General features: G+C 41.7%; 1 protein-coding gene across 1 annotated transcript; it reads left to right on the top strand.

The window, feature by feature from the left end:
- The first annotated feature begins 7,862 nt into the window (after positions 1-7,862).
- Positions 7,863-20,718, top strand: LOC116355414 (TOG array regulator of axonemal microtubules protein 2-like). The gene is made up of 8 exons (XM_031799111.1): positions 7,863-8,884; positions 9,333-9,594; positions 9,954-10,077; positions 10,278-10,383; positions 10,538-10,773; positions 18,335-18,493; positions 19,598-19,729; positions 20,064-20,718. Exons 1-8 carry the CDS (start codon positions 8,402-8,404, stop codon positions 20,071-20,073), a joined length of 1,512 nt encoding a protein of 503 aa, XP_031654971.1. The 5' UTR covers positions 7,863-8,401; the 3' UTR covers positions 20,074-20,718.
- The last annotated feature ends 3,401 nt before the right edge of the window (positions 20,719-24,119 follow it).

Here is a 24,119-nt window from a genome sequence, read left to right as displayed (position 1 = left end):
GCCAGTGGGTCCAACCGGTCCCTGAAGACCCTTTCTCGCCTGAAGGCTCTCCTCAGCACAAGTGCTTCTTCATCCACCACATCTCGCACGAATGGGCATGCCATTGTCAGAGCAGAAAGGAACACACAATTTTGGGCCTTCATATAGGCTAGTGGCCACACCTGGTGCTGGGGGGGTGGGCAAAAGAGGGCGATGCCTTATAACGATGACTTGGTTGTACTGATTGCTGGGAAAATAAAAAATACCTTAGAAAGATGCCACCGTCCTGTGTGCTCACAATAAGAGCTCATATGTCATGGCTCACTTGACTTTACGAGAATATACCTAATTTTTATTTTGAGCTGTGTCATCTTCTTGGAGCTGGGGGAGGAAAGAAAAATAATGATTAATACATTTGTGTTACAGTTAGCATACAGTGTACATTGAAGGCATATCTCACCTCCCTCTCAAGTTTTTTTATTTCAAGGTCCAGTTTCCTAATTGTCCTCTTTTTTATTTCGAACTCCAGTGCAAGATTTTCCATCTTTTTCTTCTTGTACTGAATGTCTATGTCTGCCAGTTCTATTTGGCGCCGGAGGTGGTTGCCATACAACTTTCTGATAGCTTGTGAGCTCTGTGAACACAATACAATTAGCGCAGCTGGAATTTGGCAGGATGTGGTGTCCTTTTATTAATACGCACTATGTTGCCAGGCTGGTTTTCCCACTGTATAGCATCTGGGTCCTGTAAAAGAAATTAGATTTTTTGATTTTGATGAGGACTCCTCACCATTGTAGAGTAAATAGTACTTTCACAGTCTTAACATGATACCTCATGCCTTCTGGAATCCAGAGAGATGGTCTCCTCCTCATCATCGTCTCCATCATGTGCTGTTGCTGCTGCACTGGGGCCTTCACCCTATCACATTTAATCGGATTCATATTGAAGCTAGTAGACAAGACATGCCAGGCCTACAGTATGCCTTTGATGGAGTACTCACTGGATCAGCATCGTCTGGTGCTTGTGCTGGTGGCTCTAACAGGAACACAGTGCTGCCAGACACTGCAAGGCAATAGGTAAACCAAAGTCAGACAGTCCAAATTGATTCAATATGAATGTGGTTGTATCCCATGTAGAGATGGAAGGACATACCTTGAATGAAGCGGGTGGCATCTTGGGAGGAACCTATGCTCGTCTCTTTCCCCCCAGGGATCCCCTCTAAGACGGGCCTGCCTTTATTTAGCTCCAAGGCCATGTCCTCTGCTGGGGTAAGGTCAGCCTTTGGTGACCCACCACCCGTGCCTTGTCTGTGGGTATTCTTTTTCACTGCTAAAACAGTACAGACAATGTGTGAGCAGGCACCTTCTGGGTACAATATATGCTTGTGCTTTGTTAAATATTAGTCAGGGACCATACCATTCTGCAGAATGTTCTTGTATTTGATTTTGACCTGCTGCCATGTCCGTTTTGGCCCGTTCATGTTTAATCTACACACACACACACACACATTTAATGGAGTCACACTGCAAAAAATTACTTGGTATTTTTGTCTTGTTTTCAGTAAAAATATCAAAAAATGTATCATAACTTTATAGTGTGATGGAGTTACTTTACACAATTTCACTCATATCTGCAGTGCATTTCAATAAAAAATTTAACCGTTTCATAATTACAGTACAACTGCATTTTTGGAGATGTGAATTAAATATTTGAATTGTAATTGTGATGTTTCAGCGGAGCGGTGAGTGTAATTGTGCACTACTTACGCATTCAGGCGGTCTGCAATACTTTGCCACGCTTTTTCTCTTTGCTTTATCACTGTGGCGGTGTTGCCTTTCTTCTTAATTATATCTTTTACCTCCTCGTATGCCTCCATGAGGATTTGTGCTTCCGACGGGGAAAAGTACGCGGCTCTAGTTGCCATGGTAAATCAGTTAATCTGTGGCGGGGTCTATTTGAGTGAGCCGTGAGCGCGCACCTATCCAGGATTGGTTTCACCTGGCTTAATGAATCCGTGTCTGCTCATCCTGGCTTGGTCTTTGTGCAACCAATTAAGCCTGGACGCACATGTTTTGGCTTCATTGAGCTCAGCTGAGTCATTTATCCCGGATGTCTTAATTCTACTTTTGTGCAACAGGCCCCTGGGCTCCATTTGAGCAGGTTGTTATTGATGTGCCTTTTGATGCGAAGTTCTGTGCTGATGTCATCTCTAAACTAAAGGCATACTATTTCACAGATATGCTGTCAAGGATATTATATGAGTTCCAGTCAGGTAGACTAAATCTATGCTCCAAATATGTTAATTTATGTGGTATCAAGGCTCGGGGCCTAATAATTTGTTTGTAAATAGTGATTTTTTTTTCCTTGGTGTCTTGTAAACCTCACTGTCAGATCTACCTTAATATCTAAGCAGAACTCTTGGTGTTTTTGTCTTGCATAGTTCTCTTCATGTGCACATTAACCTGATTATATTTGCATAATTCTTCTTGGTGTTTTTTATGTCTTGCCTTGTACAGCTCTCTTCAGACATGTTTAACTCCTTATGATTTATGAATATTATATTGTACCTTATAGCTTTTTCCTTCTCATATGGCACTTCATGAACTTATCTAAGCATACCGTAACTCATCTTGCTCTTGGCAAATTATGGTGTTAATAAAAACACAATTCCACTTTGACATTTTCTTTTATACTTAACATTTTGAAATTAAGGATGAGGAGGCATGTCTAAGGGTTTGAAATGTGTTTTCAGCTTGATTCTGGGTTTGTTGTTCAAGGGCACAAATGAACAAAAGTGTGGCACTTGATAAACAGTTGTCTTCCCTCTTGGTCTGTTAGACATTTTGGTGTTGAAGAAAATCTATTTTAAATAGATTTAAGAAGGCATGATAGCGGCACCTAGTGGATGCCTGTAATTATCAGCAACAGGCAAAGTTACAGTACATTTCAAATGTAGGAACATTAAAATGATTCAGATTTAACAGGAAACTATATATATATATATATATCTCATGTGGATTAAATTATAATGTATAAAGTTACATTTCAGATTGATGGGAACAGTCTGGGAGAGGATTTATAACACCTTGTGTGGTCTGAACTCTCTCAACATGTATACGCACATTAGCCATCCTCATCAGACAGCTGGCCTCCTTTCTGAGTGAAGGCTGCTACAGTATGGCATGGTTTATCTTCCTCATACAGCAGATCTCAGATGGTGAAGCAAGTGCCATAACTTCATTGCGAAGGCCTAATTCCAGGAAGCCAGAGTTTTGGTTGATGAACTGGTCACTGCATCTGCCTCTATATGCAAGAGAAATGAACATAATGAGTTCACATGGAGCAAAGACAACCAAATACTGTAGAGTATTGCTGGAATAATAGTGGCTGTATGACCTCCCTCTGGAATCGATAATATGTGCTATCTGAAGAGTGTTTTTATAGCAATTGATGATGCAAGTGGTGTTGGGGAACTTCTCTTTGAAGCACTGAGGCATTTTTTCTGGATTATCTCCCTCGGCCTCCATGGAATGTAGATCCTCATGTGATCTTCCATTGTGCCAATCCAGTAGGAAAGGACTCTGCTCCCAACTCCCTGGGACACAGCAAAGCGTTCAGCAAGATCACCCTGGAATAGATTCAGCTTCATCAAGGTTATCAGTATTCGATCAGTGATATGCATTTGTGTCAAATTGCTGCAGAAATGCTACATCGTCAAAGAAAACACTAAGAGGAAGGCCAGTATACAACACAGAGCTAGTGTCATTCTTCACGATGGTGTGGGTCAACGGCTCTGCACCACCACATTGGGTTTGTTTGTGGCAGGTGGGCTTGTTGACTGGTTCTCTTGACACTTAGCTGTGATCAGTCAGTGCTGGAACCTCCCATTGAGTATCAGCATCTTGATGCTGCAGTGGCATTGGGACACTCAGATCAGACGCTGCATCACCACAGTTGTCAAACAAACATAAGAGAGACCACGAGTTGAACAAAATGTCATACACAGCCTACTGGTCATGGTTAGGTAAAAAAACAAACATTTGAACATTTAATCATTTAGCTAGTTAGACATGTCATGAGCATCACCAGCAATGATGGGGATAATCATGGCATTGGGGAGACATAGTCAGACAGAAATCGTTGGACAGCTAACAATCGTTGGACAGCTAGGCTAGTTAGCTAGCAACACTGTATCAGATGGGCTGCCCACAAGCTAGCTAGCTAGCTAAGTGAGTATGCTAGACAACAGTTTGTTAGTTACAGTATGTTAGGATTTAGGAGTGGCTACCTACTACTAACATAGTTAAGTAAGCTAGCTAACTTCTGCTTGATTCAGGACAACCCATATGTGATGGTTAAGTAGCGAGTAGCAGCTATCTAACAGTAACAGTACCTGTATTTGTTGATGTCCTGATGAGACTTCTATTTCTGGTCTGTACTGGAGTAGGCTGGACAATAGAATAAATCCAAATTCACCTAAGGCTGAAAAATGGCAAAATAACGTAGGCTAAACTGGAACACTAGCGCGAGCCCATAGCAAATTAATCGCCTAAATGGCACAAAAAAATGTATCCTTTTTAATTTTACCACTATAATCTGTTTTTAGGATGAAACTGAAAAATAACAACTTATTTAGGAAGTGCACATCCGCACCTTGATGGTACCAAGTGTGCTTATGTCTGCATAATGAGGAAGTAGGGAAAAAAATGGCAACTTCTGACTATTTCTGGTCTAGCAATGGATGACATCAGAGTATGCTGCCCAACCTTATGTAATTAGAAAGAGGAGATTATCCTGACTAAAATGGTGTTCGACTTGAAAAAAAAATCAAAATATACACATTGCAAGATATTTGGCGAAATATACCAGCATGCCTCTCCATAGGAAAACGATGGGGGGTGCTCAGCATTCCAAGGGAAAAAGGTATTTTGGGGCTAGAGTCTGATGACAACGGAGTACGCTGCCCAGCCTTACATAATTATAAAGAGGAGATTCTCATTATTAAAATGGTGTTCTATTTTAAAACATCTAAATATACACATTGCGAGATATTTGGCGAAATAGACAGACATTCCAACAGTTAACTTCAACCACTCCACAAATTTCTTGGGAACAACCTATAGTTTTGGCAAGTCGGTTAGGACATCTACTTTGTGCATGACACAAGTAATTTTTCCAACAATTGTTTACAGACAGATTATTTAACTTATAATTCACTGTATCACAATTCCAGTGGGTCAGAAGTTTACATACACTAAATTGACTGTGCCTTTAAACAGCTTGGAAAATTCCATAAAATGATGTCATGGCTTTAAAAGCTTCTGATAGGCTAATTGACATAATGTGCGTCAATTGGAGGTGTATCTGTGGATGTATTTCAAGGCCTACCTTCAAACACAGTGCCTCCTTGCTTGACTTCATGGGAAAATCAAAAGAAATCAGCCAAGACCTCAGAAAAAAATTGTAGACCTCCACAAGTCTGGTTCATCCTTGGGAGCAATTTCCAAACGGCTGAAGGTACCACGTTCATCTGTATAAACAATAGTACGCAAGTATAAACACCATGGGATCACACAGCCGGCATACCGCGCAGGAAGGAGATGCGTTCTGTCTCCTAGAGATGAACGTACTTTGGTGCGAAAAATGCAAATCAATCACAGAACAGCAGCAAATGACCTTGTGAAGATGCTGGCGGAAATGATCTATATCCCATAGTAAAACAAGTCCTATATCAGCATAACCTGAAAGGTCCCTCAGCAAGGAAGAAGCCACTGCTCCAAAACCGCATAAAAAAGCCAGACTACGGTTTGCAACTGTGCATGGGGACAAAGATTGTATTTTTTGGAGGAATGTCCTCTGGTCTGAAATAGAACTGTTTGGCCATAATGACCATTGTTATGTTTGGAGGAAAAAGGGGGAGGCTTGCAAGCCAAAGAACACCCTCCCAACCGTGAAGCACGGGGGTGGAAGCATCATGTTGTGCGGGTGCATTGCTGCAAGAGGGACTGGTACATTTCCCAAAATAGATGGCATCATGAGGCAGGAAAATTATGTGGATATATTGAAGCAAAATCTCAAGACATCAGTCATGAAGTTAAAGCTTGGTCACAAATGGGAAATGGCTTTTAAGGACAACAAAGGCAAGGTGTTGGAGTGGCCATCACAAAGCCCTGACCTCAATCCCATAGAAAATGTGTGGGCAGAACTGAAAAGGCGTGTGCGTGCAAGAAGGCCTACAAACCTGACTCAGTTACACCAGCTCTGTCAGGAGGACTGGGACAAAATTCACCCAACTTATTGTGGGAAGCTTTTGGAAGGCTACCTGAAATGTTTGACCCAAGTCAAACAATTTAAAGGCAATGCTACCAAATATTGAGTGTATCTAAACTTCTGACCCACTGGGATTGTGAAGGAAATACAAGCTGAAATAAATCACTCTATTTTTCTGACATTTCACATTCTTAAAATAAAGTGGTGATCCTAACTGACCTAAGACAGGGGATTTTTATTAGGATTCAATTCCAGGAATTGTGAAAAACGGAGTTTAAATGTATTTGGCTAAGGTGTATGTAAATTTCCGACTTCAACTGTATATATATATATATATATATATATATATATATACTCAGCAAAAAAAGAAATGTACTCATTGTCAACTGTGTTTATTTTCAGCAAACTTAACGTGTAAATATTTGTATGAACAAGATTCAACAACTGAGACATAAACTGAACCAGTTCCAAAGAAATGTGACTAACAGAAATGGAATAATGTGTCCCTGAACAAGGGGGGGGGTCAAAAGTATCAAAAGTAACAGTCAGTATCTGGTGTGGCCACCAACTGCATTAAGTACTGCAGTGCATCTCCTCCTCATGGACTGCACCAGATTTGCCAGTTCTTGCTGTAACATTTTACCCCACACTTCCACCAAGGCACCTGCAATTTCCCGGACATTTCTGGGGGGATTGGCCCTAGCTCTCACCCTCCGATCCAACAGGTCCCAGATGTGCTCAATGGGATTGAGATCTGGGCTCTTCGCTGACCATGGCAGAACACTGATATTCCTGTCTTGCAGGAAATCATGCACCGAATGAGCAGTATGGATGGTGGCATTGTCATGCTGGAGGGTCATGTCAGGATGAGCCTGCAGGAAGTGTACCATGTGAGGGAGGAGGATGTCTTCCCTGTAATACACAGTGTTGAGACTGTCTGCAATGACAACAAGCTCAGTCTGATGATGCTGTGACACACCGCCCCAGACTTTGACGGACCCTCCACCTCCAAATTGATCCCACTCCAGAGTACAGGCCTCAGTGTAACGCTTATTCCTTCGACGGTAAACCTAAATCCGACCATCAACCCTGATGAGACAAAACCGCGACTCGTCAGTGAAGAGCACTGTTTGGCAGTCCTGTCTGGTCCAGCGACGGTGGGTTTGTGCCCATAGGCGACGCTGTTGCCGGGGATGTCTGGTGAGGACCTGCCTTACAACAGGCCTACAAACCCTCAGTCCAGCCTCTCTCAGCCAATTGCGGACAGTCTGAGCACTGATGGAGGGATTGTGCGTGGGAAACATAACCCTTTACAATGAAGATCTGTGAAGTTACTTGGATTTTTATGAATTATCTTTGAATGACAGGGTCCTAAAAAAGGGACACTTCTTTTTTTGCTGAGTTTATATATTTGTAAATACTAATATATATAGATATATATAGATATAGATATATATATAGATATATATAGATATAGATATAGATATAGATATATATATATATAGTATTTACAAATTCACCACATTTATGATTTTATATGGGAATCAAAAAGCTTTCATGAATGTTCACCATGTGCTGATGTGCTCAGCACTGTCAACAGACACCATTATGACATCACAATGTAATGGAAGCCTTGTCATGATATCATTGCTGGTTCCATCTGACAAGCAACATTTAATTTCCACTCATTTCATGATAGATCTCTTACAGAGATAGGTTAAGTTCTTATTTTGAGAGTGTTAATATTTATCATCAATGGCTTATCGAGGAAGAAAATCAAGTGAGTTTGACAAACTCCAGAAGGAGAACTCTCAGATGAGGAGCGTCATTGAAAACTTGAGGAAGCAAAACATGGCTTTAAACCAACAGGATGACCAGCACAAGTTTTCAACTTTTGTAAGGCTCATCAGTTTTTCAAACATTTAAAAAAAATATCACTGTGTTTATTTTGTGGTTTCATAGACATACAATAGACCTACATCCATAAAATCTTTCGCTTAAAAGCTTTTTATGACACACTGTAGAAACTATTTTGCCTACTTCACTTCTGCTATTCATTTCATACTGTCCCATTGTGATCCAGGGCTATCAGGAGAGATACCCAATCCCAGAGGGCCATCGTGGCTTCATCAGTGATGCCAGACTTCTGCAGATGCAGAGAGCTGAGAGAGAGGCCATGGAAGCAAAGCAAAGAAAGATAAGTGCTATCCATGAGAATTATGTCCGGACTGCTCTCATCGGGGTTGGCAGCACCTTCGCGCACCACTTTGCCCCCTCTATTCAGTGTATTCCACGGCCGAAAGCTCCACCGAGGCCTTTGCCACGAAGGCTTGAACACATAGCTCTGGCCCCACTGAGGAACGTGGTAGGGGTGGACGGAGCCCAAGTTCGACCCGGATCTCACTCTCTGGAGTCCATCCAGGTAAATACGTCATTCAGCAGCAGTAGCGTGTGGCCTGTTCCCGTCCCTCCCACTGCAGCTCCCTCCAAGAGGGGCAAGAAGAAGAAGGGCAGGCAGGGAGTCAAAGCCCTGAAAGTCCAGTCAGACCAGGGCTGTGCTGACAACAACGGACCCCTTGACCTGATGGAGGAGGTGAGGGACATCGAGGCTCATCTGAAGGAGGAGGGCTGGAAGGTAAGATGGACTTCGAATTTATTGTAAATGTGAAAATTTGCAGTTCAGAATTATACTTGGACTGATAAATTGCCAAAACAGATAGTGGTTCCATGTCTTAAAATCAAATCAAACTTTATTTGTCACATGCGCCGAACACAACAAGTGTAGACCTTACCGTGAAACCAACAGTGCAGTTCAAGAAGAGTTAAGAAAATATTTACCAAATAAACTAAAGTAAAAAAATCATAATTAATGTAACACAATGACATAACAATAACGAGGCTATATACAGGGGGTATCGGTACCGAGTCAGTGTGCGGGGGTACAGGTTAGAAAGGATACTATATTTGACAGCATTATAGAATCTATCCTAGAATACAGGATCTCTCTGTGTATTAGTTTATGTATATACTAGTTCTATATGTATTTCTATGATGGGAGCATTGTTTTCTGGTCTACACCAAAGGTGGTACATGAGATGAAGGCCATGGGCAGGAGAAGTTGGGGCTCGGCCATGTCCATGGGGGAAATTGCCACCAGCTCTCCGGGAAGCCTGAGCTCAGTGGATATGAACACCCCTGCGGAGCTCCGTGAGTACTTGGATGTCGGGACCCCGGTCAAGTCGCATGACAGCCCACCCAGGCCTGCTCCCCCTCCTACCAAGCCCAGGAGCAAACTGCCTCGGCCTATAAGGTTCCTTAGCCTGCCAAAGGCTGCCACAGACTCAGGTCAGTCCCTCTAATGTACTCACACTAATGTATATTAGACAGGGAGATGAAGCTAGGTAGAGTGACAGAAAGACAGTAGGAAGGGAAGGGACACAAATGGCTTTAGCCCAGGGCTAAGACATTTTTCCACACTTGCTTTGCCTGTTTCACAGTGAGATAACCTTTACTCAAGGCTAATTGTACCCTGCTTCTGTGTAGGGTGAGCACCAAAAAAAAATTGTGCTAAATTAAAAATGATATGATATCATAATGAACTAAGATGTTCTAGTGTTTAAAGCTACAAACAGATATGGAAATTGGTAAATACATAAATAAATACATACAATTCATAGAGATAAATGTCTGCTGTCAACCCATAGACAAGAAGGCAGCCAGTGAGCCAAAGGGCCAAATAAAGAACCAGGCCAGATTGCAGCCCCTGTCCAACCCAGAGCAGGCCCTGACTAAGACCTTCAAGCTGCTCCACTCTGCCTCTGATGACTGGTGAGCATTCACTGTAGACGAGACCAAACCAATGGAGCTAGGCTAAAGGAAGCACAGTGTAGTGTCCTTGGAAATGTAGATTTGAGCTACAGAGCGTAGAAACTTCTGAAATTAAGAGACCAGAGTCCTAAATGATTAACATCATTATGTTTTCGGAAAAAGTTGTGGAAATTGCTTACGTTTCTTTCACTGAATTGCAGGGAGAAGAAGATCGAGGGCTTGACCTCTCTCCGTGTGATGGCTCAGAACCACATGGACATACTGATGCCTAAACTCCATGATCTCTGCCTTGCCGTTATAAATGAGGTAGCTGTATTCATTCACTGCCCTATTCATTCATCTGCACAAATGTGCTACATTTGGAGAACAAGTCAAATTATTGTGTCATGTTTCTGATGTTCGTGTGTTGTACTGCTCAACATTAATAGCTGGTCCTGTGTGTGTTATAATGATGATTCAGGTGAAGAACCTGCGCTCTGTAGTGTCCTGTGCTGCCATGGCCACACTGGGTGACATGTACGTTCACCTCCAGAGGGCCATGGACAGTGAGGTGGAGGGGACGGCACGGGTGCTGCTGCACAAAGCCAGCGAGGCCAACATCTTCATCCGGCAGGGCGCCAACTTTGCCCTGGGTCATATGGTGCAGAGCTGCACCCCTACCCGTGTCATGAATTCCCTGCTGGTCGGTGGGCTGAGGTAAAGAGGGAGAGGGGTCAATTAACACTCACTAAGGGTAGATCCGGACTTCCACAAATGTTCACTTTGTCTCACATTGAAAGTTTGACTCGAGTGGAAGTTAGGATTCACTCCAAATATCCATGATGTGACAATACAATAAAATAATTGATATGTAGTGAACTTTCTGGTGCAAAATGGTCACTGCTCACTTAGGTATACCTGTAACGTTCTTCGTCGGGCGAAAGAGAGGAGGACCAGAATGCAGCGTGATGATTATCCGTTTTAATAGAATACTTGAACAACGAACAAAAACCAATAAACTGACAAAATGAACGAAGACGAAACAGTCCCGTAACGTGAACAGGAACAATCACCCACATCCCACAATACAAAACAGGTTACCTAAATATGGTTCCCAATCAGAGACAACGACTAACACCTGCCTCTGATTGAAAACCATATCAGGCCAAACACATTGAAACAAACAAACTAGACATACAACATAGAATGCCCACTCATATCACACCCTGACCAACCAAAACATAGAAACAAACAACGCAAACTATGGTCGGAGTGACAATACCACACATTTGACAGTAAAGTTGAATCTAATCTTTGAACAAGCACAAGTACAGTACAACGAAATGCAGTTAGTATCTGACCAGAAGTGCAAATAAAAGAGTGCAAAAAATGTACAAGTAAAACAATTAAGTACAAAGTATGGTATTAAGTGGGATGTATAAATGTGCAATGAAGGCAAATGGCAATTGCAAGGAGGCATGCAACTGAAATGCAGGGAAAGCAGCAATGAGGAACTTATATGGTGATTGGCATGTAAACTTTCATAGTATTACCACGACGACCGACAACACAGTTCGTCTTTCAATCACCCACGTGGGTATAACCAATGAGGAGATGGCACGTGGGTATCTGCTTCTATAAACCAATGAGGAGATGGGAGAGGCAGGACTTGCACCGCGATCTGCGTTACAAATAGAACTGACTTCTATTTTAGCCCTTGGCATCTCAGACGTTTGTGCACACGACAAGCTGTGTAGTCAGGGTATCAGTGTGTCGGACTCGCAAATGCTTCACAACTGATTCATTTGTAGGCTATCGACTTGAAATAATTGAAACAATATAGCCTAAATAATACATTTTGTATTAGGCTACATGTCTGACTCCTGACCTATTTAGAGTGTTTATATGCTGTTTAATACGACATGTAGCCTATTTGAAATTATGAGTGCTTCTTACAGTCACCTTTTCCTGTTGCTTACTTAATAAACTCTTGATTCTAGCCATCCCGGATCCGGGATCGTGAATACAGCCTCAAGCTCATTACCATAACGCAACGTTAACTATTCATGAAAATCGCAAATGAAATGAAATAAATATATTTGCTCTCAAGCTTAGCCTTTTGTTAACAACACTGTCATCTCAGATTTTCAAAATATGCTTTTGAACCATAGCTAAACAAGCATTTGTGTAAGAGTATTGATAGCCTAGCATAGCATTTAGCCTAGCATTCAGCATGCAACATTTTCACAAAAACAAGAAAAGCATTCAAATAAAATAATTTACCTTTGAAGAACTTCAGATGTTTTCAATGAGGAGACTCAGATAGCAAATGTTCAGTTTTTACAAAAAGATGATGTGTAGACAAATCGCTCCGTTTTCTTCATCACGTTTGGGTAAGAAAAAAAACGAAAATTAAGTCATTAAAACGCTAACTTTTTCCCAAATTATTAATGTTCCCTTTTGGGAACGACCCCCTCCCACGTTCAGCTGTAACGTGGCGCACGGAACGCAAAAATATTCTTAGAAATATTTAACCTCCACACATTAACAAGTCAAATAGCTCAAATGAAAGATAAACACCTTGTTCATCTAGCCAGCAAGTCAGATTTCTAAAATGTTTTACGGTGAAAACATAGCACATATTTATGTCAAACCACCACCAAAGACACAGCTAATTTGCAGTGCCCAAAAATGCAATCAACAAACGCAGGATTAAAAGAAAAATAATTTCACTAACCTTTTGAAATCTTCATCAGATGACAGTAATATAACATGTTACACAGTACATTTGTTTTTTTCAATAATATGCTATATATAGCCATAAATCTCTGTTTACAATGACGCATTGTTAAAAAAATGCTACTCAAATGTCCGGAGAAATGACGATAGCTCCGGCAGATACCGTCAGCTAACAAGGAATACACATCATAAACTTTGACTAAATATGTATGTTCTACATATATATAGAAAGATACACTTCTTCTAAATGCAATCGCTGTGTTACATTTATTTTTAACGTTACAGATTTCGTTCACTAGGCTATAATATGAGTCGGCGCTCAGAAATTAGCATTATGGCTCCTCTATCTTGGAGTCTACAGAAACCCAAATTTACCACATAAATATTCCCTTACCTTTGGTGTTCTTCCATCAGAAGACCTGGAAGGGTTTATACTTACCAAAAACAGCTTTAGTTTTGAAGTCTGTGTCTTTCGGTTATCAAACAACATATTTCGGTTGAAATGCAGCCAAAAAGTGGATGCGCACCAAAACGTCGAAATTACATATTATATGTCGACTAAACTTGTCAAACTATGTTCAGAACCAAGCTTTAGCATGTTATATAGGTTCACAGCAATCCTGAGGACGAACAGAAACACACGCATCGTTTAATCAATCTTGGAAGAAAGACATCACCGGAGCAGAGCGCGCATGAGAGTAACCAGTTTTTTCGCGTGACCGAAAGGTTTCGGCCGCCAAAACTCTCGTGAGCGCTCGATTCTCACAATGAGAAGCCCCATTGAAAGCATACATCGCGCTGAAGACATAGAAACTGTTCCCAGGTCTGTAGGTGCTTGGGAAGGGTGGGGGCGATGACGTCAAAGTTGGGCCAACTTTTATGATGACAAGAGAGAGTTTGGGAGAATGAGTGCCCTGAGAGTTCTGCTTTACATACAGACATAATTTAAACGGTTTCAGAAGCTTTAGAGTGTTTTCTATTCAATAATAATTTTTATATGCATATATTAGCAATTTTTGACAGATTAATTTTCTGTTTACTATGGGCACGCAATTCCTCCAAAGGGGGCAGTAATCAGCCCTATCTTTAACAGGTTTTAACTCCATAATATCGGCAGAAACATGGCAAACGTTGTTCAGAATCAACCCTCAAGGTGTTTTTCACATATCTATTCGATGATAAGTCATTCGTGGCAGTTTAGTTTCTCCTCTGAAGAAATGGAACGAGCATGGACCTGGATATTACGCAATAATTTCGACGCAGGACACCGGGCGGACACCTGGTAAATGTAGTCTCTTATGGTCAATCTTCCAATGATATGCCTACAAATACGTCACAATGCTGCAGACACCTTGGGGAAACGACAGAAAGGGCAGGCTCATTCCTGGCGCATTCACAGCCATATAAGGAGACATTGGAACACAGCGCCTTCAGAATCTGGGGCATTTCCTGTATGAAATGTCATCTTGGTTTCGCCTGTAGCATTAGTTCTGGGGCACTCACAGATAATATCTTTGCAGTTTTGGAAACGTCAGAGTTTTTTCTTTCCAAAGCTGTCAATTACATGCATAGTCGAGCATCTTTTCGTGACAAAATATCTTGTTTAAAACGGGAACGATTTTTATCCAAAAATTAAAAGAGCGCCCCCTATCTCGAAGAAGTTTATACTTAATTCAAATCATATGGTTTGGTTTCAATATTTCAACACCAAATGGTAGGTTATGTACAACGGCTTTCAGCCAATCAGCATTAAGGGCTCGAACCACGCGGTTTATAATTTCAATTATCTCATCAACCCCTTCGTCACCAGTCTGGGTAGCAGAGTTTCAGTTGTGTTCTGCAGGTCTGATATCTGATTGGAAGTTCACTTTTATAGTACAACAACTCACATTTGATTTATTCTAACAACTCAGAGGCTTTTAAGAGTCTTAGATTAATTGTCTCTCTCTCTTTTTCTTTGTTCCTGATCTGCGCTAGTGAGATACACTCTCTCTCTCTCTCTCCACCCCAGCGACTCTTGGGGCATGGCCTTTCAGGCTATGACTTCTCTCCCTCTCTGATCATGCATAAGGTATTGCATTCAATTTTTTTTAAATGCCTTGTATATGATTTCATAATGTTAAATACCTTTCCACTCTCAGTCCAATTCTTGCTAGTCAATGTTAACTCATTGACTCATAAAGATAAACATTTGAATGTATATATAGTTATATATGAAATACTACCACACTACAAAGTTAATCAATTTAATATACACCATCACAAATATTCAAATGTTTGCATTTAGGCAGGTCTTAAGAAACATTATATTTAAACCTCTACGGGATCAGTGTCCCCCCCCGCGGGATGGTTGAGCTAATGTAGGCCAATGTGATTAGCATGAGGTTGTAAGTAACAAAAACATTTCCCAGGACATAGACATATCTGATGGGCAGAAAGCTTAAATTCTTGTTAATCTAACTGCACTGTCCAATTTACAGTAGGTATTACAGTAAAATAATACCAATCTATTTGTTTGAGAGTGCACAATGTATTGATAAACCAATTAGGCACATTTGGGCAGTCTTGATACAACATTTTGAACAGATATGCAATGGTTCATTGGATCAGTCTAAAACGTTGCGCTGACACTGCTGCCATCTAGTGGCCAAAATTGAAATTGCCCCTGGGCTGGAATAATACCTTATGGCCTTTCTCTTGCATTTAAAAGATGATGGTACAAAATTCACACAAATAAACGTTTACCCGATCTAATGTGTTATATTCTCCTACATTAATTTAACATTTCCACACACTTCAAAGTGTTTCCTTTCACATGGTATCAAGAATATGCATATCCTTGCTTCAAGTCCTGAGCTACAGGCAGTTAGATTTGGGTATGTCCTTTTAGGTGAACATTTAAGGGTCCGATCCTTAAGAGGTTCTTTCAAAACATCAGAGTAGCATATTTAGAGTTTAATTATGTTACTGTGCTTAGTTAGCCAAAGCTTGACTTCAAGTTCCGTCTGCCATCAAGTCGAAACGTTCATATGGCAATATGTTTTCACCGTAGTGAAGGAAAAGGGATATTGCTTGAAAACTAATTTCAATCCAGGGATGGAAGGTATCGCTGTACTCCTATTTGTCCCATTATCCAAGCCTCGAAATCGAGAAGATTGAAATACTGCTAGTTTTTAATTAACTGCCTTTTTCATCAGCATGCTAGGTTATTCCACAACACTTCCGGCAGCAACTCACCCCAACGCTAGACGTCACATTTGAATGGAATCACTTTTTTTTGTTATGTCTTATACTTCCTCGTGTTATGTACTTATTTTACCATTGCGTTATTTCGATTATTTTTAGCCATTGGTGGAGAGGTGCTAGCCATTGGGGAGTAACAAGTCATTTATAAACATTTATAAAGTATATATAGTGAACACTTTAGATTAGGGGCTATTTGTGAGGCACTGAGGTATTAGTAAGTGCATGTACTCACATTCATAAATGCACTCATTATTAAATATACCATTCGTGACATTTGTAAATAATTTTATAAATATGTATATAAATGGTGAGTCAAACCATTAATTAACCATTAACAAATGCCTTGACAATAACTTCTTTATAACTGGTTTATAGTACATTAGTAGTATTCAATCATTTACAAATTGTGAACATACTATGATCAAACACCTTATTAATTATCTGATAAATCATGAACAAATCATTTAAAATAGCGTTTATAAATGTGTAAATAACTATGTATAGATTTCTTATTGACATGTACAAATGTAGGAATAATGATTAATAAACGGTAAGTAAACTCTTTACAAACAGTTTATAAATGGTATATTAAGGGACCTTAATACACTGCTCAAAAAAATAAAGGGAACACTAAAATAACACATCCTAGATCTGAATGAATGAAATATTCTTATTAAATACTTTTTTCTTTACATAGTTGAATGTGCTGACAACAAAATCACACAAATTATCAATGGAAATCAAATCTATCAACCCATGGAGGTCTGGATTTGGAGTCACACTCAAAATTAAAGTGGAAAACCACACTACAGGCTGATCCAACTTTGATGTAATGTCCTTAAAACAAGGCAAAATGAGGCTCAGTAGTGTGTGTGGCCTCCACGTGCCTGTATGACCTCCATACAATGCCTGGGCATGCTCCTGATGAGGTGGCGGATGGTCTCCTGAGGGATCTCCTCCCAGACCTGGACTAAAGCATCCGCCAACTCCTGGACAGTCTGTGGTGCAACGTGGCATTGGTGGATGGAGCGAGACATGATGTCCCAGATGTGCTCAACTGGATTCAGGTCTGGGGAATGGGCGGGCCAGTCCATAGCATCAATGCCTTCCTCTTGCAGGAACTGCTGACACACTCCAGCCACATGAGGCCTAGCATTGTCTTGCATTGGGATGAACCCAGGGCCAACCGCACCAGCATACGGTCTCATAAGGGGTCTGAGGATCTCATCTCGGTACCTAATGGCAGTCAGGCTACCTCTGGCGAGCACATGGAGGGCTGTGCGGCCCCCAAAGAAATGACTGACCCACCACCAAACCGGTCATGCTGGAGGATGTTGCAGGCAGCAGAACGTTCTCCACTGCGTCTCCAGACTCTGTCACGTCTGTCACATGTGCTCAGTGTGAACCTGCTTACATCTGTGAAGAGCACAGGGCACCAGGGGCGAATTTGCCAGTCTTGGTGTTCTCTGGCAAATGCCAAACGTCCTGCACGGTGTTGGGCTGTAAGCACAACCCCAACCTGTGGACGTTGGGCCCTCATACCACCCTCATGGAGTCTGTTTCTGACCGTTTGAGCAGACACATGCACATTTGTGGCCTGCTGGATGTCATTTTGCAGGGCTCTGGCAGTGCTCCTCCTGCTCCTCCTTGCACAAAGGCGGAGGTAGCGGTCCTACTGCTGGGTTGTTGCCCTCCTATGGCTTCCTCCACGTCTCCTGATGTACTGGCCTGTCTCCTGGTAGCACCTCCATGCTCTGGACACTACGCTGACAGACACAGCAAACCTTCTTGCCACAGCTCGCATTGATGTGCCATCCTGGATGAGCTGCACTACCTGAGCCACTTGTGTGGGTTGTAGACTCCGTCTCATGCTACCACTAGAGTGAAAGCACCGCCAGCATTCAAAAGTGACCAAAACATCAGCCAGGAAGCATAGGAACTGAGAAGTGGTCTGTGGTCACCACCTGCAGAACCACTCCTTTATTGGGGGTGTCTTGCTAATTGCCTATAATTTCCACCTGTTGTCTATTCCATTTGCACAACAGTATGTGACATTTATTGTCAATCAGTGTTGCTTCCTAAGTGAACAGTTTGATTTCACAGAAGTGTGATTGACTTGGAGTTACATTGTGTTGTATAAGTGTTCCCTTTGTTTTTTTGAGCAGTGTATAAAGTCTTACCAAACATTTTCATTCATTGATGAGACTTCATCAATACAATCCATTATCATTTGTCTCCTAACTCATGTATCTCTATGACATGTAACTGATGTGCTCTGTTTTTCCTTCCTCAGCCACCGCAACGCTGCGGTGAGGAGCTGCACTGCTCAGCACCTGGAGAGACTGGCTGAGGTCATGGGGACGGCTCGTCTCCTGTCGGGGAAGAAAGACCTCACCGACCGTTTCTTGATTGCCGTCAGTAAACTGGCTGTGGACCCTGCACAGGAAGTCAGGTGGGAAGTACCTCCTGTAAAGTAGCTTGCTTCAACATAACAGTTAAGTCCGGGGTTCAATCCATGGCTCGCTATAGCACTAGATCGCCAACAATGCAGCTGTTAAAGGTAATTTACTCGAGTCAACATCTGCAGCGTTTACCACGAATACAAATTGAAATTGCCTTTAAAAGCCACATTGTCGGATGTCTACAGCATCTATACTAAAGGGTGTCTTGGATTGAATTGGGGATATTAGGTATTCCAAAACAACCACAGGTTCTCTTGGAGGGGAATAGTAATTGATAACAAAAAGGAAAAATTAAACACAAATAAGTGTTATAATAATAATAATAATAATAATAATAATAATAATAATAATAATATAATAAGTGCTATAGGAAAATCCAAGTCCAGGCACTCATGTTGGTTTGAAAGTTAAAAAGCCAAAAGCTTAGCCGAAGCCAAAGGCCGTCAGGGATGTTCCTATACCATCGCCAACTAGCGACCTCCTGTGGTGGGCGGGGTGCAATGCACGCTGACATGGTCGCCAGGTGTATGGCGTTTCCTTCGACACATGTGCAGCTGGCTTCCAGGTTAAGCGCGCATTGGGTCAAGAAGCAGTGCGTCTTGGCTGGGTTGTGTTTCGGAGGACGCACGGCTCTCGACCTTTGCCTCTCCAGAGTCCTTACGGGAGTTGCAGTGATGGGACAAGATTGTAACTACCAGTTGGATACCACGAAATTGGGGTAAAAATAACAAATGTAAATGAGTCCAAATAGTCAGTACCTGATTCAGTTTCCTTCCATCTGTTTGGTGCCTAATGAAGACAACCCTACTTGATCACAATGGTCGGCCTGAGCCAAGCGTTGTGCAGATTCGCTAAGATTTTCATAATAACGAACGGTTAATACCCAGTTGTTAGATAGTTGAGATGATTTGTAGATCAGGTAATGCGGTGCATTACTCAAACCGGCCCTCTTGCAAATTCTTCCTCGTATGTCTTATTTTGATGGGATATTTTTTCTCAGGTTGCCATCAATTGAGTACTGTTTTTAATCACAGACATCAGAAATAATTTGATATGTTGCACGTTTAAGACTAAATTAATATCTTTGTCCACAGGCATCATGGTCGCAATATCTTGAGAAACGTGGCCACCAATGGCGACTTTGCTCAAATGTGGGACAAATTCGCTCCGAGGAAAGAGCGAGAATCCTTGAGGGAGGTCATCTCAAAGGTTAACCTCAAAGAAAGGTACATTCTCTCTGGATGATTAGAGGAAGTGTAACAAATGAGCTGATATGATTACAGAAATCCAATCCCACTGGGCACAGACCTCAGTTCAATGTCTAGTTTTGATTTAAATTTGGGAACTCAACCAAAATGTGAAATCAACCGAAAAATGTTGGTTAAAAGTTGGGTGAACAAAATCCAATTGTGTTTTCCATGTTGATTCACAGTCATCACATAGATGTTTTTGTTGTTGAAATGAGGTGGAAACAATGTTTATTCAACCAGTTTTGTCCCAATGGGATGAATTTAATATACTGTAAGATTATATCTTTCTGTCTTTTCTCTTTTTCAACAGGAATATCTGAATAATCCCCAGCTTGACTGTATATTTGTATCTAAATATTTGCACATTTCCCAACTTGACTATTATCCCCCACCCCAGTCCCCAAACTCTAATATTTTCACTCATTCTAAGAAATGTGACACTATCATCCAAACCCCCATGTAAATGCATCTTTAAACTGCATTGACTCCTTGTCCAAGTCCTAAATCCACTATAAGACAATATGAACCACATTCAAAGCACTAAATTACCTTTCCTTGAAGCTCCTATCTGATCTACCAGCTCAATAGTGGTCTACTGAAACCATACTCACCATCTCAGGGGGTGCTCAGATCATCAACCACTGACCTCCACACCATCCTCAAAACCAGCAGTCCTCTTTTGGAGGCAGATTGGTCAGTGCTCCTGTAAAGCACCAACATTGTGGATTTTCATCCAATACTTCTGGACTATGAGAACATTCTTTGGACAATAAAATGAGGTGAAATGGAAGCTGGCTACAGTCTCAGTTTTATCCTCCAAGACAACGTGAGGATGTGTAACAACAATACCTGTGGTTTAACTTGATGATCAGGGCCAGATTACCGAATGGGCACGCAGGGCACCTGCCCTGTGGGCCCCGACCTCCAGGGAATATCATCATAACATCCAAACCTAAAAGTATTGTGGATGTATATTACAGTACGTGGACGTTTTACAATTCGTAAGCTCGTTTCATAATTTGTAGCCATGTTTTACATATATTTGTGCATATTTTGTATAAATTCGTGAGCATTTAAAAAAAAGTTGTGGGGATGTTTTATATCAATTTGCTTACTGGTGCTCTTCCATGCCGTCCCTAGGAGGGTGCGTCACTTGAGTGGGTTGAGTCACTGACGTGATCTTCCTGTCTGGGTTTGCGCCACCCCTTGGGTTGTGCCGTGGCGGAGATCTTTGTGGGCTATACTCGGCCTTGTCTCAGGATGGTAAGTTGGTGGTTGAAGTGGTGTGGGGGCTGTGCTTTGGAAAAGTGGGTAGGGTTATATCCTGCCTGTTTGGCCCTGTCCGGGGGTATCATCAGACGGGGCCACAGTGTCTCCTGACCCCTCCTGTCTCAGCCTCCAGTATATATGCTGCAGTAGTTTGTGTCTGGGGGCTATTGTTAGTCTGTTATATCTGGAGTATTTCTCCTGTCTTATCCGGTGTACTGTGTGAAATTATGTATGCTCTCTCTAATTCTCTTTCTTTCAATCTTTCGTTCTTTCCCTCTCTCTGAGGACCTGAGCCCTAGGACCATGCCTCAGGTAGTCCTGCATGATGACTCCTTGCTGTCCCCAGTCCACCTGGCTGTGCTGCTGCTCCAGTTTCAACAGTTCTGCCTGCGGCTATGGAACCCTGACCTGTTCACCGGACGTGCTCCCTGTCCCAGACCTGCTGTTTTCAACTCCCTAGAGACAGCAGGAGCGGTAGAGACACTCTGAATGATCGGCTATGAAAAGCAAACTGACATTTACTCCTGAGGTGCTGACCTGTTGCATCCTTGACAACCATTGTGATTATTATTATTTGACCCTGCTGGTCATCTATGAACATTTGAACATCTTGGCCATGTTCTGATATAATCTCCACCCGGCACAGCCAGAAGAGGACTGGCCACCTCTCAGCCTGGTCCCTCTCTAGGTTTCTTCCTAGGTTCTTGGGAGTTGTTCCTAGCCACCGTGCTTCTACACCTGCATTGCTTGCTGTTTGGGGATTTAGGCTGGGTTTCTGTACAGCACTTTGAGATATCAGCTGATGTAAGAAGGGCTTTATAAATAAATTTGATTTTATATATGCTCCTTAAAACCAATGAGGAGATGGAAGATGCAGGACGTGCAGCATGTCCAGTGTCACAAATATAACCAAGTTCTATATTAGCACCTGGCTAAGCAGATGCTCAGTGTGGGTGCAATGATTGAAAAACATGTGTACATTTATTTTGCAACGCACACAACCCGTCTGGTCTGGTCAGCATGTTACAGAGATAGACAGGACTCCAGCCATGTCATACTGCAAAACACCACTAGATGCCGGACATACCATTTGCATAGATGGGACTAACCGAGAATTCATGTGAAATCCATTCATGAGAAAATTTTAAGAAAGGGAAAGGGGGATAGCTGAGTTAGAGCACAAGTGGAAAAGCGTAGTCACTGGTGGGGACAAAAATAATGTTGTTTTCTTCTTTCCGCCACACATTACAACAGTGGTTGTATTTTCTGTTCTGTTTGATCATCACTGGATTTGGGCTTTGTTGCCCTTGTTTACAGTGACGTAAATAATGCTCAAGTAAAAGATGGTGCCTCAAACACCCAGAGTTTATACCATTTGTTTCTACATCCAGCTTCTCATGGTGCATTTACATACAGGATTTACCCCAGTATTTTACCCATGGATCTGGTAGACCTGCTCTCACTTGGGGCCAAGAAGGCAATGCTCTGTGTTCTTTTCAGCTGTCTTTTACATAACAATGGCTAACTGAACTTTAACACCTTCTCACAAAGCAACAGACTTGAATGATTCAGAGATTGTTAATACCCTCGCCATAAGTCTTTAGAGCTGACATTAACATAGAACACTGCCGAAACCCTGGAGTATGGGTAAGTCTATATGGAAAAACACCAGAGGGAGCCACAACCCAACATATGATCATGGATCCACAAATCTATCAGCCAGAGTCAAAATTCCTGCAAGGTCTAACAGTCTCACATCAGAATTAGACGTTCATCCATGTTTCTCAAACTTCAAATTTCAAAGTTGTTCCAAATGTAAAATCTCTAAGGTTACATGTAGGGATTAACTCTGGATTTTAAGGTTAGGGTTAGGCATTAACTCCAAAAGGTTAAGGTTAGGCATTAACTCCAAATGGTTAAGGTAAGGGGTAAGGTTTGGGATAGGCTTAAAACAAAACTATCAAGAATGACTTTCGATCACTGGATTCAACCATGAAACCTTTGGAATCAGAGGCAGATGCTTTTCCACATCAACAATGTCCTAGAAAAAAACAAAACTTACTTTAAGGTAACAGCACTCACTGTTGCCCCTAGTGACCGGTTTCCAGTCATATCCTGAAATCCTCAGCCAGTTGAATACAGACTTGTATCACGGGTAATCAGCCTGCAAAACTCTGATTCCATTCCAGTCTGGCTCAACCTCAGCAAATTTAGTAATTGGACATTTGAAAACGTAGAAAATCCAATTCAATGATATTGTTGTTTCCTGAACTGAGTGAACTCATGAACTGCATTTTACTTCATTTTCAGAGTTAATGGAGTTGAAATGGAATGAAGGTCAACCCTGCTAACCATGGTCCTTCCCTGTAAAGTCTAGACCTTTCCCGTCAAAACCCCAACCCCCATCCTTGTCTACAGTGCCTTTAGAAAGTATTCATACACCTTGACTTATTCCCCATTTTGTTGTGTTACAGCCTGAATTCAAAATGGATTAAATATGTTTTTCTCTCACCCAGCTACACACAGGACACCATAATGAAAAAGTGAAAACGTATATCAAGAAATGTTTGCAAATTTATTGAACAATACATCTCATTTACATAAGTATTCACACCCTTGAGCCAATACTTTGTACAAGCACCTTTGGCAGCGATTACAGCCGTGAGTCTTTCTGGGTTAGTCTCTAAGAGCTTTCCACACCTGGATTGTGCAACATTTGCCCATTATTCTTTTCAATATTCTTCAAGCTCTATAACAGGCAGTGTCAGAGGAAGGCCCTAAAAGTTGTCGAAGGCTCCAGCCACCCAAGTCATAGACTGTTCTCTCTGCTACTGCACAGCAAGCGGTCCCGGAGAGCCAAAAGGCTCCTTAACAGCTTCCACCCCTAAGCCATAGCACTGCTGAACAGTTATTCAAATAGTTACCCAGACTACTTGCATTGATCGCCTTATTTTATTAATATTTGCTATTATTTTCTGCACTGACTCTCTTGCACAGGCTCGATATACACTCACTGGACTCTAACCATACACTTACACATACTACACTGACACTCCAAAACACACACACAAAATGTCTTAAGGACAATAAAGTCAAG

Source organism: Oncorhynchus kisutch, linkage group LG20 (genome assembly GCF_002021735.2).
Source record: "Oncorhynchus kisutch isolate 150728-3 linkage group LG20, Okis_V2, whole genome shotgun sequence".
Lineage (NCBI taxonomy): Eukaryota > Metazoa > Chordata > Actinopteri > Salmoniformes > Salmonidae > Oncorhynchus > Oncorhynchus kisutch.
Note: the sequence above shows the minus strand (reverse complement) of the source record. Positions and strands in the feature narration are given on the sequence as shown.